This window comes from Sus scrofa, chromosome 2 (assembly GCF_054392235.1).
Source record: "Sus scrofa isolate SSC_HxYL_T2T_F1_AM1 chromosome 2, Sscrofa_HxYL_maternal_Yorkshire_Landrace_v2.0, whole genome shotgun sequence".
NCBI classification, from domain to species: Eukaryota; Metazoa; Chordata; class Mammalia; order Artiodactyla; family Suidae; genus Sus; species Sus scrofa.
In genome coordinates, this window is record NC_139384.1 from 126,367,225 (window position 1) to 126,383,799 (window position 16,575).

Below are 16,575 nucleotides of genomic sequence, written 5' to 3' on the forward strand. Positions count from 1 at the left end.
ATAAAAGAATAAAATAAAATAAATGCAACATCTGCATTACACACAATTTAGAAAACTCTTAAAATGTTTTATCTAGTAATTAAAACCATTTTACATATTTCCACAACTCACAGGTAAATAATAACCATTATTATTCCAATCTATATTTTACTCTAAACAAACGTAGTAAAAAGCAAACAAAAATATTTTTGTTATGGAAAATTCCAATTTTATACAGAAGCACAAGGACATATGAACTCTCACATTCTATTCCCCAAATTCAACAATTATCAATTTTGTGTCAACTCAACCCTGCACCTTAGCCTCAATTATTTTGAAGGCAAATTCCCAGATAAATAATTCCATCTGTAAAAGCGTATCTCCAAAAGATAAGGACCTTTAAAAATATGACAATACTAGTATCATATGTGTAAAAAACAATAATAATTTCTCAGCATTATCAAATACCCAGTCAGGGTTCAAATTTTCTCCAGTCTCATTGTTTCACAGGTTTTCATAACCACACATTTAACTTGACTCCATCTAGGTTAAGAATTTTAGTTTTCCCTTCACCCACTCTCTTGGCCCTTGTGCCTCCCCTCCCGTAAGGTCCTGCTGACAAGCGGCTCTATTCTCTTCCAGGAAGCGGAGAGCCGGGTATGCCTTTAAATTGCTGGAAACTGTGGACTGAGGAACCAAAGTCGCACCTTCCCTTCGAGTTCCGAGGGAGCTCTTTTTCAGTTGCACTGAGGATAGTCTCCGCTCACACGATTGGCAGCTGGAACCGGAAGCGCTTGGGAGCCTGCGGCCGGGCCGAAGATTTTACCGCGAGAGACGTGCCAACCGGCTGGGGTGCGCGGTTTCCACCGAGATTGGAGCCCAGAGGAATTCGTACGCGGTAGCAATGGAGCGGGGCGCGGGCGACCGCACTGCCAGCGCCCTGTTCGCGGGGTTCCGAGCCTTGGGGCTTTTCAGCAATGATATTCCACACGTGGTGCGGTTCAGTGCCCTGAAGCGCCGGTTCTTTGTGACGACCTGCGTGGGCAAGAGCTTCCACACCTATGACGTGAGTGATTTCTTCCTTCGCCCGCTTCCCGGGAATCACCCTCCCCGGCTCCCAGCTTTGTCCGGAGGCGATGCCGCTCTCCCCCCCAACCTACATTTCGCGGCCTTATCACCTCCACGTGCTGATTCAGCCCTTGTTGTCTGCTTGGGAAGAGTTCCGGAGGCAGTATGGCTAGGGGGAAGCACAAGAGAACTTTTCAGTTCTGTAGGAATATATTTGCTTAGTAAATACTTGTTGAACATCCTTTGAAAACGTAAATGTGAATGAGAAAAGTTCCTAGTGCTTGCCACTATTTCTAATTAGAAAGACTTGCAAGGTAGTCTTATGCATTTCTTGACAAGAGCTGAGTTAGAAACACAGATTAAAATATATTGGGAGAACTGGAGGGGATGAAATTAATTTTGATGTAGGGGACTGTCCGCATTTGAGAGCAAACTAATTTCCCTAAACTTCCCCTGACTAGTTAGTTTCTACCAATGTTGAGAGCCTGGCACAGTGCCGGGTACCATAAGCCTTGCAGCAGTTTCTTTGCTATAAGAATGTTCGTTTTTCTGTGGCATCCATATAGTATATAAACTAGGAAACTACATCTCAGAAAAATGAAGTTACTTGCCCAAGGCCTTTCTAGTTGTTAGTGATAGCTTCTCTCCTTTAACATCTCAGTCATTGGAATAGCCTTTTGCAGTGTTTCTTTAGTCCTCTCCAAATGAGAGTATGGTCTGTGCAAGGAGGGACCTTTTCTTGAAAATGAGAATAGTCAGTGTTTTTTGTTGTTGTTTTGTCTTTTTCTTTTTAGGATCACACCCACAGCATATGGAGGTTACCAGGTTAGAAATCCAATTGGAGATGTAGCTACCAGCCTGCACCACAGCCACAGCAATGTTGAATCTGGGCCCTTCTGCGACCTACACCAAAGTTCAGGGCAACACACCTCACTGCAACTCGGATCCTTAACCCACTGAGCCTGGCCAGGAATTGAACCTGGGTCCTCATGGATACTAGTTGGGTTCATTAACCACCAAGCCATGTCGGGAACTCCAAGAATATTCAGTGTTAATTGAGCACTTTTAATGGAAAGTGTTATAAAGCTGCATTCCTTGAAGGATTGTGAAAAGCAAAAAGATTATTAGCAAGAATTGCTAGCTGTTGGTAACTGGTTGAGTTAGTGGCAGAGAAAGTGAGGAAGAAAAATTGAAGGTCCTCCCCAACATGGTGTTGGCATGGTACCACTTAACATTTATTGAGCATTTACTGTGTGATTGGCTCCATTCTAACTGTTTTACACAAAATTTACTTATGGAATCCTTGTAATAATCTGTAAGCTAGGTACCTATTTTAATCTTTATATTACAGATGAAGAATTCGAGGCACAGGAAGGTTGAGTAACTGTTCACAGAGTCACACAGCTGGATCAGTAATCATAGATTGGGGCTGGAACACTACAGCCTGCAAGCCAATTCTCACAACCATTTGTTTCTGTATGACTCATGATGTTTTTGTTTATTTATTTATTTTTCGATATGTGTTTGTGTTTATTCACTATAACATAATCTCCAAGTAAAATTTGCTAGTATATGCAGTATAATAAGGTTTTGGTGTGGAATGGAGACATGCATCTGCTTCCATTTAAGAAACATAGATTACTTAGTTGTTCTTCAGTCTTACATTCTTATATTCTGGGGATTGAATTCCCACCAATACTGCTCTGAGCTCTGTGCTGAGATGGACAGTTATGACATTTTTAAATGGCTGGGGAAAATAAAAAAAAAGAATACTTTGGAGCATATGAAAATTTTGAAAATTGTATTTCTGTATCCATAAATAACATTTATTGAAATATAGCCACATGTTTATATATTGTATGTGGCTGCTTTCATGATCCATTGTCAGTTGAGTCAATAAATCCACATAGCATTCAAAGCCTTAAAATATTTACCATATGACTTATATGGAAAATTATATGTGAAACCAACCCTTCAGTCAGCACTGCTGATGAAATAGTTGAAAATAAATGCTTTCTTAATAATGAAAATGTCAGTAAGTGCCTTTATAGGGAAGGAGAGCATAGCAAATTTATGTATGACATTAGATCTTAATCTTCAGGTGTTAGATTATTAATTTTTTTTTGTTAATGAACATCTAATCATTTTTTCATTTTTTTTAAACAGGTTCAGAAACTTAGTCTGGTTGCAGTGAGTAAGTACAGACTTTAACCTGAATTTATGCTTGTTTAGTATCTTTTATTTATTTATTTATTTATTTAGTCTTTTGTTCCTTTTTTAGGGCCACACCCACAGCATACAGAGGTTCTCAGGCTTGGGGTCTAATCGGAGCTGTAGCCAGGCTACAGCCAGAGCCACAGCAACACGGGATCTGAGCTGAGTCTGAGGGATCCAAGCCACGTCTGCAACCTGACACCACAGCTCATGGCAACACCGGATCCTTAACCCACCGAGCAAGGCCAGGGATCAAACCCGCAATCTCATGGTTTCTAATCGGATTCGTTAACCACTGAACCACAACAGGAACTCCTAGTATATTTTCAATTTTTGAAAAAGTCCATGGCAGGATCCTGTGTTGCCTTCAGTTCATGTCTCTGGTCTTTTTTAATCTAGACTAGTTTAGCAGACTTTCTTTGTGTTTTACAACATTGACATTTTTGAAGAATATATAGTTCATGTTTTCTCATAATTAGATTCAGGTTTTGCAGTATGGCAGAAATAACAAAGAAACAGTGCTGAATTCTCAGTGAGTCTTATCATTAGGCACATGTTGTTAGTCCTATTTCTGGCAGTAATACAGTGATAGCTTTGATCACTTGGTTAAGGTGACGTTTGTCAGGTGGCTTCATTTTAAACTTTATTCTTTGTAACTAATAAATGTAAAAAGTGTATGTGGTAAGATACATTGAGACCGTATTAATACTCTCTTACTTTTCAAAGTTTCACCTGCTGCTAATGTTAGCATTTAGTGATGATTCTTGCCTGAATTGGTTATTAGTATGATGATTACCAAATAGTGATTTTTCTGATTCTATCATTCTATTGTAAGAGAGTTTTCCCTTTTTCCGCACATTGGTATTTTTCCCAATGAAAGAAATATTTATTTTTTGGAAAACTGTTCAATAGAAGAAAAGTCTTGCCAGGGCTGAGAGGTTCTGGTTTCACCATCAAATATGATCTTTGTAAGAGAAACAGAAATATAGGGAATCCAGTGTGCATGTCTGATAAACTCACATTTTTATTTATTTATTTATTTTTGCTTTTTTTTTTTTTTTTTAAAGGGCCGCACTTGCGGCATATGGAAGTTCCCAGGCTAGATACTGAATCTGGGCTACAACTGCAGGCCTACACCACAGCCACACAGTGGGGGATCTAAGCCATATCTGTGACCTAAACCACAACTCACGGCATCACTGGATCCCCAACCCACTGAATGAGGCCAGTGATCCCGCATCCTCATGGATACTAGTTGGATTCGTTTCCACTGTACCACAACAGTAACTCCTTAAACTCATATTTTTAAAATGATTGTAGAAGACAGTAGAAGGGCACTAAAATCTAAATCAAATACTGAAGTGAATGATAAACCTATAAAAATAGTATTTTGGAAATGAAGTCCTAAAGCAGAATGTCAGCATGAAAAATAGTTAATTCTATTTTAACCCTCCTGCCCCAAAAATAGGAAAGAAAAAGAAAAAGCCAGTGTGACCATGGTAGTAAGAGAGGAGATAGGAAATCCTGTGATATGAGAAATGGCAGAGGTGATAGACATATATACTCTGAAGAATACTGAGTAAAATCCATACTTATTTTAAAGGTCAGTATGTAGAATATCATATGGGTTTTTTTTTGTTTTTAATTACTCCAAAGGGTAGAGTTAGACAGAGTTCTGGGTTTTGATTTACTTAAAATTTTTTCCTGGGGAGTTCCTGTGTGTCGCAGAGGAAACGAATCCAGCTACTATCCATGAGGATATGGGTTTTGATCCCTGGCCTTGCTCATTGGGTTTGCTGTAAGCTGTGGTGTAGATTGCAGACAAGGCTCGGATCCTGAGTTGCTGTGGCTATGGCATAAGCTGGCAGCTGTAGCTCCGTTTGGAGCCCTGACTTGGGAACTTCCATATGCTGAGGGTATAATCCTAAAAAAGCAAAAAAAAAATTTCCTGCAGTTACGAGGAACTTGATGTTCCTGAAGGCATTTACATGACCATTTGCCAGAGGTTTGTGTACTTAGTAAAGATTTTTTTCCAAATAACGTCAAAAAGCTTATTTCTTTAGAGTTATGTTTTTATGTCTGCAAATACCAGACATTAATTCTCTTAAGAAAGGTTAAGGTGATGTCATAGTCTCTGTGTGATTGTTATTATTAGATGTCTAAAATAACTTTAAAGTCAAAATTTTATACTCTGATTTTCACGCATACATATTTTAAAATTACAGCCATGAAGAATGTTATGTGTATACTTGAGGTATCTAAGATCTTAAAAATCCTTACTTCTTTGAAAAAAAATTTATTTTTTTATTTTTAATTTTTTTTCCCTAGGTAATTCTCTTCCACAGGATATCTGCTGTATGGCAGCTGATGGAAGGCTAGTCTTTGCTGCTTATGGGAATGTTTTCTCTGCATTTGCCCGTAATAAAGAGGTTTGTATCACCAAACTATTTTACTTTGCTTGGCTTTTGTAGTCAGTAGTTAATTGTCATTGCAATGGAAGGAACATTAATACTGCCATTCTTCCTCTGGGACACTCTGGATATGTACCTATTTTTTTTCTTTTTTAAAAATATATTCACTTTTCTGGAGGAAGAGAAAATTGATTTCATCAAATTCTCAAAATTAGTTACAACTGGTGCTTCAGATCAGTTTTCATTGCCAGGGCTCATTGTTAGAATTATTTGGGCAGCTGCTAAAGCATTTTCATGTTCAATGTTTCAGGTCCCATGTCTGGAGTTTTCTACTTTGTTTATTTGGTTGGGTAGGATTTAGTTAAGAGTATTTTGAAAATGTTTTCCTAAGAGATTTGTGTTTGCACTACTGCTTAATGTAGATTGACTTTTTCATTATGAACAACACAGCCCATGACTCATTTTCTAAGAACCAAGTGCTTGTTTCCTATGTAGAGAAAGCGAGATTCTCTTTTTTCTTATCCTCCTCTACTCATTGGTTTCTAAGTTTGACCTACAATAACCAATTTGAGAGGTGACCTGGCTTTAATGGTGCAGAGCGAAAGGAAAGTGGCTAGGGGGATGCCTGGATAGTCAAGTGATAGAATCTCTGTACTTCTCAAAGTTGTACTTGAACTGACATTGGTTCCCAGCATCCTCCATTATCACTACCTGTGATACAGGAAGATAACTTACCTATAGAGTTCTTCAATGGGAGTTGTTTGGATTTTTAGAAAGTAAGGAAAAACAACATTTTTGTTTTGCAAAATATTGTAGCTTGTAGTTTTCCCTGAGAGATACATACAGAAAGTAGCAGTAGAAAGGTATCAGAGACTGTCAGCTCTAGGAAGCTGTTACCATCCCTAGGGCCAAAGGGACAAGGAGAAGAAATAAGTATTCCTGGAGCCTGGTTCAAACTGAAACCATGGGGAAGGGATTGTAGTTACTGAGGATGTAGCTACTACTGTAAGGCTAAGGCTGTCTATGTCAAAACAGAAAGCTATAGGGAAGACGTGTCCTATATATGTCTCCCTCGTTTCAGGTGGAAGCCAGCTGGTGATAGATTTTAGAGGTCAGCTTTCTAGAACATACTGGTCTTCTAGGATACACGTAGTTGTGTTGGTTGGGTTGGGTTAGGGACCTAGCTGGTTAAATGCCTCCCCCTAAGCTGAATTGAGAAGGTAAGCCTTGGAGGTCTCAATTCTGTGTTCCTTGTCTGTGTTTTCTTATTGGGCTGGCTGAGGGATCAGGTGAAAAGGCATTGTTCCTTATTGTGTGTTAATCTAACCTTGGATAATCAAAAGTTGGACCACATTTCTTTATGTGAACATCTTCCGGATTATCATGCTTTTTGGTTAGTGTGAATATTACATGATGAATGAGTATTAATAAGAAATTTTTTTGAACTTGAATATTGTAGGTAGTACATACCTTTAAAGGTCATAAGGCAGAAATTCATCTTTTGCAACCCTTTGGGGATCATGTTATCTCTGTTGATACTGACAGCGTTCTTATTATTTGGCACATATATTCAGAAGGTAAGAATTAACCAATTTATTGCTTTATCTTGGGATAGTATGTGTGTAGCTAAAATTAAATATCTGTGTAAACATAACCAGAGGTTTCATGTGTAAGCAGTAAAAAAAATTTTAAGAGTCTTCAACATGTATAAGGAAAAAGGTTGTAAGTAAAAAATGGATAAGCAATTTTAGTCAGCTAGTTGAACTATTTATAACCTGTTTAATGTGTTTATCTGAACTAATACTAATACATTGCATTGCAGTTCTCCAAGTTTAGCGGCATATTATTTTCTCTGTAAGCTTTTGGTAAGCAAGACTGTAATAGTTTTTTTGAAGATCCAGTAATCTGAAGGAAAACATGCATCGTTTTTCTAAGAATATGAGTCAGTGTCCTTTAACTGATATTCTTAAAGAGTATCACTGAGCTATGTTTATGGGACCATGTTATCTTCAAAGGTTAGGAATTTATCACCAGAATATCTCCAGCTTATTTCTGCAGTTGTGAAAGTGGGTCTATCATGAATTAAAGCTTTTTAAGTGTTTTAATGTGTTTACATTTTTAGCCTTTGTTACGTCTTGATTGACTCATTTTTTTGGTGTAGTATGTTTATTTTTGGTAAAAATCCTAGAGATTACCCTCCTGGGAGTCATTCATGTTCTTGTTCAGATTAGTCACTCTTTGTTTTATCTTTGCTCAAGTGAAGGGAACAGAATTCCAACTGTCCCATGCAAATAGATGTTAAAAAGCCTTTTATAAAATTAGGGAGTCTTACCATTCAGCAGGCTTTCTATTGATGCTGATGTCCGTCTTTTTGCTACTGTTGTGGCAGCACGTTGACCCAGTGTCTTCAGGGAGCTGTTTGTAATGCTCCTAAATAAAACTGATAGAGGCAAGAATCTTTTAAAAGAGTATTTAAAGTTTATGTAATTGTCGCTCATCTATGCTTCTTAAACTGGGATACGCATACCCCTGGGAGTGTGCAGCAGCCAAATAGTATGTGAGGTTAAAGATTAAGAGAAGTGTATGTTCTCTGATAATCAAATTTATTGGGAAATTCAGTGAGGAATTGGTTTCATCGTGGATAAGCTATGAAGTAGAAAACTCAATTTATACACACAAATTATAAACATGTAAGGTTTCAAAAAATGTTTTGATCTTTCAGCAAAAGACGATTGGCTGTGCTGTTCCCTACTCCATAGGGCTATTAAGTTCTTTTCCTCTCCTCTTCTAGAGGTTCTCCTGTGGAAATGTGAGAAGCACTGTTATTAGTTTCACTAAGGTTTGCCTCTGACTTTTTACATGTTTGAGGGGCCCATCAAGCTCTCTAGATATTTGATCCTTCACTTCCCAGCAGAGCTCAGCTCAGTACAAGCACTTTACTTGAAATTAGCTACCTCCTGATCAGATTATAAAAGTAGTAAGTCTGGTCCCTAGTATTATTTTTTTATAATGCTTGTTTCATTCCTATAAACCAGTTGGGCAGTAAGTGAAATTTTTAGTAGTACCGATATCAGAGCTTTTAGAAAATTCTTGATAGTCTAAATCATATTTGCAATTATATATGCAATATTTGCACATTTATTTCATTTCTCCAGAAATGTTTATAAGCTCGTATATGTCTTTGATTTATATTGATACATAAATCTTTGATATAGTAGACTTTAAGTGCTAAATATATGAGCATATGAAAAATATTTTAACCTATTTGATTTTTTTAAATTACATGTTATTTATAACTTTTACTTTTGTAGAAGAATACCTGCAGCTGTCTTTCGATAAATCAGTATTTAAAATTTCTGCAATTTTGCATCCGAGTACCTACTTGAATAAAATACTTCTTGGCAGTGAACAGGGAAGTCTCCAGTTGTGGAATGTAAAATCCAAGTAAGCACTTTGTTTAGAACATAATGTAGGTGATTACTACCTTATCCTCATCCACTGCTCCTTAATGCATACTTAAGTCTCTCAGTTCTCCCTGCCTTCATATGTTTATTTGGAGGGCTATTTTGGAGTTGTAACTCACGGCAACACATATGTAAAGCTGGCCTATGGTCCTGGCACATGGTAGGCAGCTTCATAAACACTTGTTGTATAGTCTCATGGCCTTAGTCACTCTAAAGAATTCATATAGCTGTAAACAAGACCTTAATACACAAGATCAGAAAATGATTATGAGATTGTCACTGGGCAACTTCTAGTTTTTGAAAGGTAAGAAGGCAAAGCAAATCAGTGTTAATTTGGTGCTAGCATTTAGGAATGGTTTTCACAGTAAAAGTACATTCTCATCAACCACAAACATGGGGAGTATCTTCTATAATGTTGGTATAGCTGGAGAGCTAGATAGATAATTTTTTTTTTTTTTTTTTTTTTTTTTGCTTTTGCTTTTTAGGGCTGCACTTGCGGCATTTGGAGGTTCCCAGACTAGGTGTCCAGTCGGAGTTGTAGCTGCCAGCCTACGCCACAGCCACAGCAAGGCCAGATCTGATCTGCGTCTGCGACCTTCACTACAGCTCACAGCAACCAGGTCCTTAATCCACTGAGCAAGGCCAGGGATCACACCTCATGGATGCTAATCAGATTTGTTTCCACTGAGCCAGGAGGGAACGCCCTACATATATGATTTATGTATGTAGGGAACTCCCTACACATATACCTCTGCCTGTTATTTGAACATTTATCTAGAGAAAAAAGTGGCAGCTCAGGTTTCTTTGTATAGCAAGCATTCAAAGGGAAAACAAAAATGTTTGACCTTCCAAGTTGTCCTTCCCAAAGCCCTTAAAAATTTGAAAGGGATAATAAGATTTTCAGAGGTTTAATGTTTATCATAGTTCTTAGTTTCAAATCAGTGTTTCTGTTCAATTTAGCAAATATCATTGACTACCTACTCTATACTAGTCTCAGTGTTAATGACTGAAATATTCTCTGCCCTAAGGTTATCTCTTTAGGTTCTTTATGTGATGTTTACTTTATTGTAGGTTAAGTATCCCTTGGATGATCTTTGAGTGACCTCATCTGTTACTACCACTTAAAGAATTTAATATGTGATTAAATACTTTATTGACATCATACCAGTTTCAGATATTTCTTCTCTGCGGACTCTATCCTTCATGGCTTGATTCTGAAATTTGGAGTGACAACATTGTCATATCACAGATAACATATGAGGAGTAGTGTAGTCATAATGCATTCCCTTTTGTGATATGTTTCTAGGAACACATTGTAGTAAAAAAATGAGATCTGCCAGTATTTTAAGATTTTTTGTAGTCTGTAATATAACATGGTTTTTACTTATGTCTTTTTTGGGGAAGGGTCTATTTAATTTTCTAAAGAAGTTGCATAGGATAGTAGTTAATTAGCAGCTTAGAATCTGGAATTGGTCTTCCTGGGCTCTATCGATGTTAGCCATGTGATTTTAGCCTAATTTTTTTTTTCACATAATTAAGTTTCTTAGTGTCTTTATCTGGAAAATGTTGATATCTACCTGATGGAATTGTTTTGAACATTAAATATGTTTATATATATTTAATATATATACTTAGAAGACTGTGAGACAAAGAACTTAATAAATATCACCTGTTACTATTTTACCTTTTAATAATACAGTGTTTTCAACTATTTTTCTTCTTATAGTAAACTTCTGTATACATTTGCTGGATGGAAAACTGGAGTGACTGCGCTTCAGCAGGTTAGTATTTTTCTGTTAAGTCAAAGAAGAAATGAAGTTCATAGTAGGATCTTTCAGTTTCAGGGGTCCACTGTATTTTTAGACCTAAAGATAAAATAATAATATTAACTAGTATATCTTTATAAATACTACCTTAAAAAATAATGTTTTGGAAAGGTAATTGAAAACAATACCTTTGTGGAAACCTTTTTGCCCGGAATTAGCTCTGAATCTGTGTTTGCTGTGGAACTACGTTTACTAATCATTTTGTAGTCCAATGCTTTATAAAGAGTGAAGTTGAGTTTTTTAGTGAAGCAAGGGAGATTGTAGGTCATGCAGAGGAATTTCTTAGGATTTTGAGATTTGTAAGTAGGTAATTAGGGCCCAAATCTTAATAATTCATTAAATGCTGTACTATTCCAGAAGTAACTGCTTTTTTGTGAGTCTGTAGGACATGTTTGAATGAATAACTGTCTGCAGAGGATCAGTATTTTGGACACATATGTAGACCATGTACCCTTGTCTTTCCAAATATTCATTGTTTATTCCTGCCCAGTTCGTATACATTCTTTCATTCTCTCTCTTACTACCTTCAACCTTGATACACTTTTAGCCCCCCAGACAACCCCAAAGGCATCAGATGATTAGATCCTTTGAGGGCAAGGCATCATATTTGTTTTAGTATCCCCAGTTTCTACACAGGGTCTTATGCAGAGTAGTTATTTGATGGCAAAGTAATAAAATGTTTAGCCTGATTCCATTTTATATGGTATTGGGCATTAATCTTCTGTGCTAAAACAGAGAAACTTGCTATGGAATCTGTAAGACCATTGTATAAAATGAAGCTTATAATCATAGAGCTGGAACAGACTTAATTGTAAAACTTATTTGCCTTTTGAGTTTCCCTGTAGCTTAGTAAGTTAAGGATCTGGCATTGTCACTGCAGTGGCTTGGGTCACTGCTGTAGCATTGATTTGATCCCTAGCCTGGGGAATTCCACATACTGTAAGAATGGCCACAAAAAACAAACAAACAAACAAAAAAACTTACTTGCCTTTTAACAAGTTTTATGGGTTTTTCCTGTTTTCCTTGCGTAAGCAGTTCTTTACTTCTTTTGTAATTGGCTTTTTCTGTTGCCATGCAAGTGGGAAAGTCTTCTAAGATTTGTTTTTCTGTTTCTGTGCAGTCAGTGATCTCTTGATTTCACAATCAGCTGCCCTTTGTATCATGACTGTTTTCTTAGCAATTCGGCTATGTTTTAGGGGCAGGGAGGTAACTGATGATGACTACCAGATTTGAAACTGGGAAGTAACTTGGAAAAATCATTCCTAAATAGTTCCATGCCAAATGTCAATTAGAGTATGCCAGAATGGTAATATTTAATTGCTTTTACTGCCTCCAAAAAGATAGTCCATTATTTATTTTGATAACACAAATAATGATGTATATCATCAGGATTATTAAAGCTAGTTGATTAAGACAATAAATTGAGTAATTTAATTTTCAGGCACCAGCTGTGGATGTTGTTGCTGTTGGTCTTATGTCGGGTCAGGTGATCATTCACAACATCAAGTTTGATGAAACATTAATGAAGTTTCGTCAAGACTGGGGACCTATTACTTCGATTTCATTTCGCACAGGTAACTCTTAACATGTTTATTGGTAAGAGTTAAAAACACTTAAAATGCATTATTTTGAGGCTTATAGAAGTTTTCTTAATATTTTCTTATAATTTAATCTAATAGAAATGAATGAAATACTAGAAAGAAAGAGCCAAAGGAGTATTCATAGATTGTATATAGTCTTCTTTTTTAACTATATTAATGGATAAAAGGGTGGAAAAAGGAATTATTAAGTTGAGTTGTTTTATGGAGCATGTTTTTCTTAATATATTTTATTTTCATAACAGATGGTCATCCGGTAATGGCAGCTGGAAGCCCATGTGGCCATATTGGACTCTGGGATCTAGAAGACAAAAAGTTAATCAATCAGATGAGAAATGCACATTCTACAGCAATTGCTGGGCTAACATTTCTCCATAGAGAGCCACTTCTTGTCACAAATGGTGCTGACAATGCTCTCAGGGTACTGTGATTATTATTTTTATCTTTGCTAATCTGTCCTTCCCTTTGGGCTATTTCAAGCCTGCTTTAATGTATCAGCCCAGAACCTTGAAGCTGAAGGGAATATGAGATAAGATGCTGATATAGATGAAACAGAAAGCTTAGCAGGTTACATGATTTCAGTTAAGAGAGGGAGTTACAGTTTTTCTTTCCCCCAACTCCCATTCCAGGGTCAGCGGTCTCTACGTAGTGCCAGTTGATTTATCTAGAAGATGATTTGACTCCTTACAGATCACTTAACACATCGTGCAAAAACCTTACTTTGTTTATTTCTTGGCAGATATGGATATTTGATGGTCCCACAGGTGAAGGCCGGCTTTTGAGGTTCAGAATGGGACATAGTGCTCCTCTTACCAAAATAAGATACTATGGACAAAATGGACAACAGATTCTTAGTGCAAGTACGTTTCTACCTTGTGCTATTAGTTTATTCCGGAAAGTACTGTGAGTGGAGTGTTTAATATTTATTAGGCTTGCTATTGACATATTTTTAGATTCAAATGTCCCTCCGAGTGACTTAGAAATCTGTGTAAAATGAGGTGATTGGTTTTGAATACTTTAGGAAACACTGTAGCTGATACTACTTTCATTTAGAGAATCATTCTGTTTGCTAATTGTTAGAGGCAGGATGGGAAAATTCCAGAAATGTGGCCATTGCCTATTCAGTTAATCTGTTGATGATTATTAGTGCCTCATTTTATCCTTTGTTCTTACTAAATAGCATTCTATGTGCAGTTGGATATTATAAATTAGATGGTTGCAGTTGGCTCTCTTTAAAGTGCTGCAGACTAACTTCAAGCTTTTCATAGAATCTGCTTTTATAAGAGCAGTGATTCAAATGGTCCATTGTTTTGCTGAAGCTTGATTAGGCATTTTCTATCTGTATCAACAGGTCAGGATGGAACCCTTCAGTCATTTTCCACGATACATGAAAAATTTAACAAGAGCTTGGGACATGGTAGGTTATTTGCAAGATGAGGAAAAAAAGCTCCTGGACACACACACACACACAAATATTTCAAGAGTCTGTGAGACGACCAGACGAGTTTTCATTGATAAAGTTCCTCTTTCCTAGGATGAAATAAAAATTCCTTATATGAAAGAGTAGTAGTAGTAAGATTCCTAAGATCATTGGTGATATAGAAGTAGTGGTTGAGGTGCTGCTATAAGATTATTAAAGACTTAGATATCTTAGATGGTAAAAACACACCAAAAGACTTTGATGATCTAACTTGAGGCCATCAAAATTTTAAAGATGGAAAGGAGTTTAGAGAATGCATCAAAGTAAGGAATATCTCATCTTTTTGCAGATAGGACTCTTTTGATGCCCTATCCCATCCCATGGTTTCTGTCATTTGAAAGATTTTGTTTATTAAATAAAAATGTTCAGTTTTGGAGTTCCCATTGTGGTGCAGCAGAAACAAATCCAACTAGGAACCATGAGGTTTGATCCCTGGCCTCACTCAGTGGTTTAAGGATCTGGTGTTGCCGTGAGCTGTGGTGTAGGTCACAGATGCAGCTTGGATCTGACATTGCCATGACTGTGGAATAGGCCAGCAGCTACAGCTCAGATTAGACCCCTAGCCTGGGAACCTCCATATGCCATGGGTGTGGACCTAAAAAGACAAAAGACAAAAAAAAAATGTTCAGTTTTATTTATAATTACACTTCTTTGAGAGCTGATATGCTCGCTCTGCATGCATGTATATACTTCTAGATGAATTTCAGGATTATTTTAAAATCAGTATCCAAAATAATTCTTGGAATCAAAATGGAGTGATTTGGTATTTTTAAGAACTGTCACATTTAGAAATATGATATATCCTCATTCAGGTTGTCTTTAATGTTCCTTAGTGAAATTTTTTTGGTTTTCCTCCTATTGGTTCTACATATTTAAGATTATTCACTGATATTTTATATATTTTAGTATAATTTGGTTTTTTTCGATAATATTTTGAATGCTGTACAGACAGCATTTTTATTTCTAACTACAACTCTATTGCTAATAGCGGTCATAATATCTTTATTTTGCACCTGGCTTAAATGGGAATGTCTTCAACTTTATAGTTCAAGGCAATGGGTAGTTTTTCTTTTATATACATTTTTTCATTAAAAAGAATTCATAACTGTATTGCACTCTCCCCTCACCCCAGGATTAATAAATAAAAAGAGAGTCAAACGTAAAGGACTTCAGAATGCCATGACAGTGAGACTTCCACCCATCACAGAGTTTGCAGCTGGTAAGTAACTTCATGCTGTGTTTCGAGTTCTGCTCTGTTATTGATTTCCTCCTATGTATTTCTTTGTTTCTTCCACTTTAGTAAATGTTTTTATAAGGATTAATAAGAACCCAGAATCCATCCCAAGTGCATACTAATCTTGCGTGAAGACTAAAAATGAATTATTTATAATTTGAACTTGTTATCTATTAATTTCAGGCTTTGTTCTTCTCTATAAGCTATTAATACGGAATATTTGACATTTCATTTTGTAGCCCTTCTGTTTATTCTATTATGTGCATGGTATAAGAAAGTCACTAATGGAAAAAGGTGAGAACTGAGAACATAGAGCTCTGGCTAATTTAATAAAGATCTAACCACACTGAGGTCTTAGTATGCTGTGTCCTTTGAGCAGTGTTTCATTCGAAGAAGTGATTTTTTAAGAAAAATGTAGATAGGTGATAAGATTATTGAGGGAAAACTGTCATAGAAAAAAACTGCTTAGGTACCATTTCCATTTCAATGTTATGGAAATGGTGATTTTCATCATTTCAACCTGATGATAGTAGTTTTTTTTTTAACTTTCATCCTGACCACTCTCTTGTCTATTTTTTGTCTTGGAGCCTGAGTGATCTTTCTAAAACATCTGAATCATTCACCTGTTTAAAATTCTTTCAGTGGCCCCTTATTACCTTTTGGGTGGAATCTCCTCTTCTTAACATGGCTCTCCTCTTCTTAACATTACCCTGGTAATATGACCCAGTTGCCTTTCCCTCCTCCCAGTCCTCTCAAGAAAATACTTGATTTATTTGCTGTGCTTAATATTGTTCAAGTTACCCTGTGTCTCTCATCCCCTATCAGCTGTGGAACCCCCCCCATTAATTTCTACTTGTTTTATTGCTTCTTTCAAAGAGCCATTCGTTACTCTCCCCACATCTCTTAACTCTTAAACTCTTCCTGAGTGCCCTTATGAGACCCTATCACACTTCATCGTGATTTCTTCTAATCAGAATCTCGTTAGATCGAAAGCTGATAGCTATCAGGAATCACCTGTTTACCATTCTGTCCCTAGTACTTAATTACAACATAGAATATGAACTGCTTAATAAATAATAGGTGAATGAATGAATGAATGAGAGAAAGAAAAGCAATTTGATTTTTGATTTTAATTTTGTCTTAGAGGAAGCTCGTGAAAGTGACTGGGATGGTATCATTGCTTGCCATCAGGGTAAGCTATCTTGTTCAACCTGGAACTATCAAAGATCTACAATAGGTGCTTACTTTCTCAAGCCCAAAGAGCTGAAGAAAGATGACATAACTGCAACAGTAAGTGAACT

General features: G+C 36.7%; 1 protein-coding gene across 4 annotated transcripts in view; it reads left to right on the plus strand.

The window, feature by feature from the left end:
• Positions 1-783: 783 nt before the first annotated feature.
• WDR36 (WD repeat domain 36) overlaps positions 784-16,575 on the plus strand; it is a 43,835-nt gene continuing 28,043 nt past the window's right edge. For all 4 annotated transcript variants that reach the window (XR_014838515.1, XR_014838516.1, XR_014838517.1 and 1 more), the window contains exons 1-12: positions 784-1,045; positions 3,214-3,241; positions 5,590-5,690; positions 7,132-7,249; positions 8,984-9,116; positions 10,863-10,917; positions 12,404-12,536; positions 12,806-12,981; positions 13,300-13,420; positions 13,912-13,977; positions 15,173-15,259; positions 16,419-16,564. Coding sequence is in view for 1 of the 4 variants with exons in the window: in XM_003354239.6 (XP_003354287.3) it covers positions 884-1,045; positions 3,214-3,241; positions 5,590-5,690; positions 7,132-7,249; positions 8,984-9,116; positions 10,863-10,917; positions 12,404-12,536; positions 12,806-12,981; positions 13,300-13,420; positions 13,912-13,977; positions 15,173-15,259; positions 16,419-16,564 (1,326 nt within the window). In the remaining 3 variants the exon portion in view is untranslated. The remainder of the gene's footprint in view (positions 1,046-3,213; positions 3,242-5,589; positions 5,691-7,131; positions 7,250-8,983; positions 9,117-10,862; positions 10,918-12,403; positions 12,537-12,805; positions 12,982-13,299; positions 13,421-13,911; positions 13,978-15,172; positions 15,260-16,418; positions 16,565-16,575) is intronic.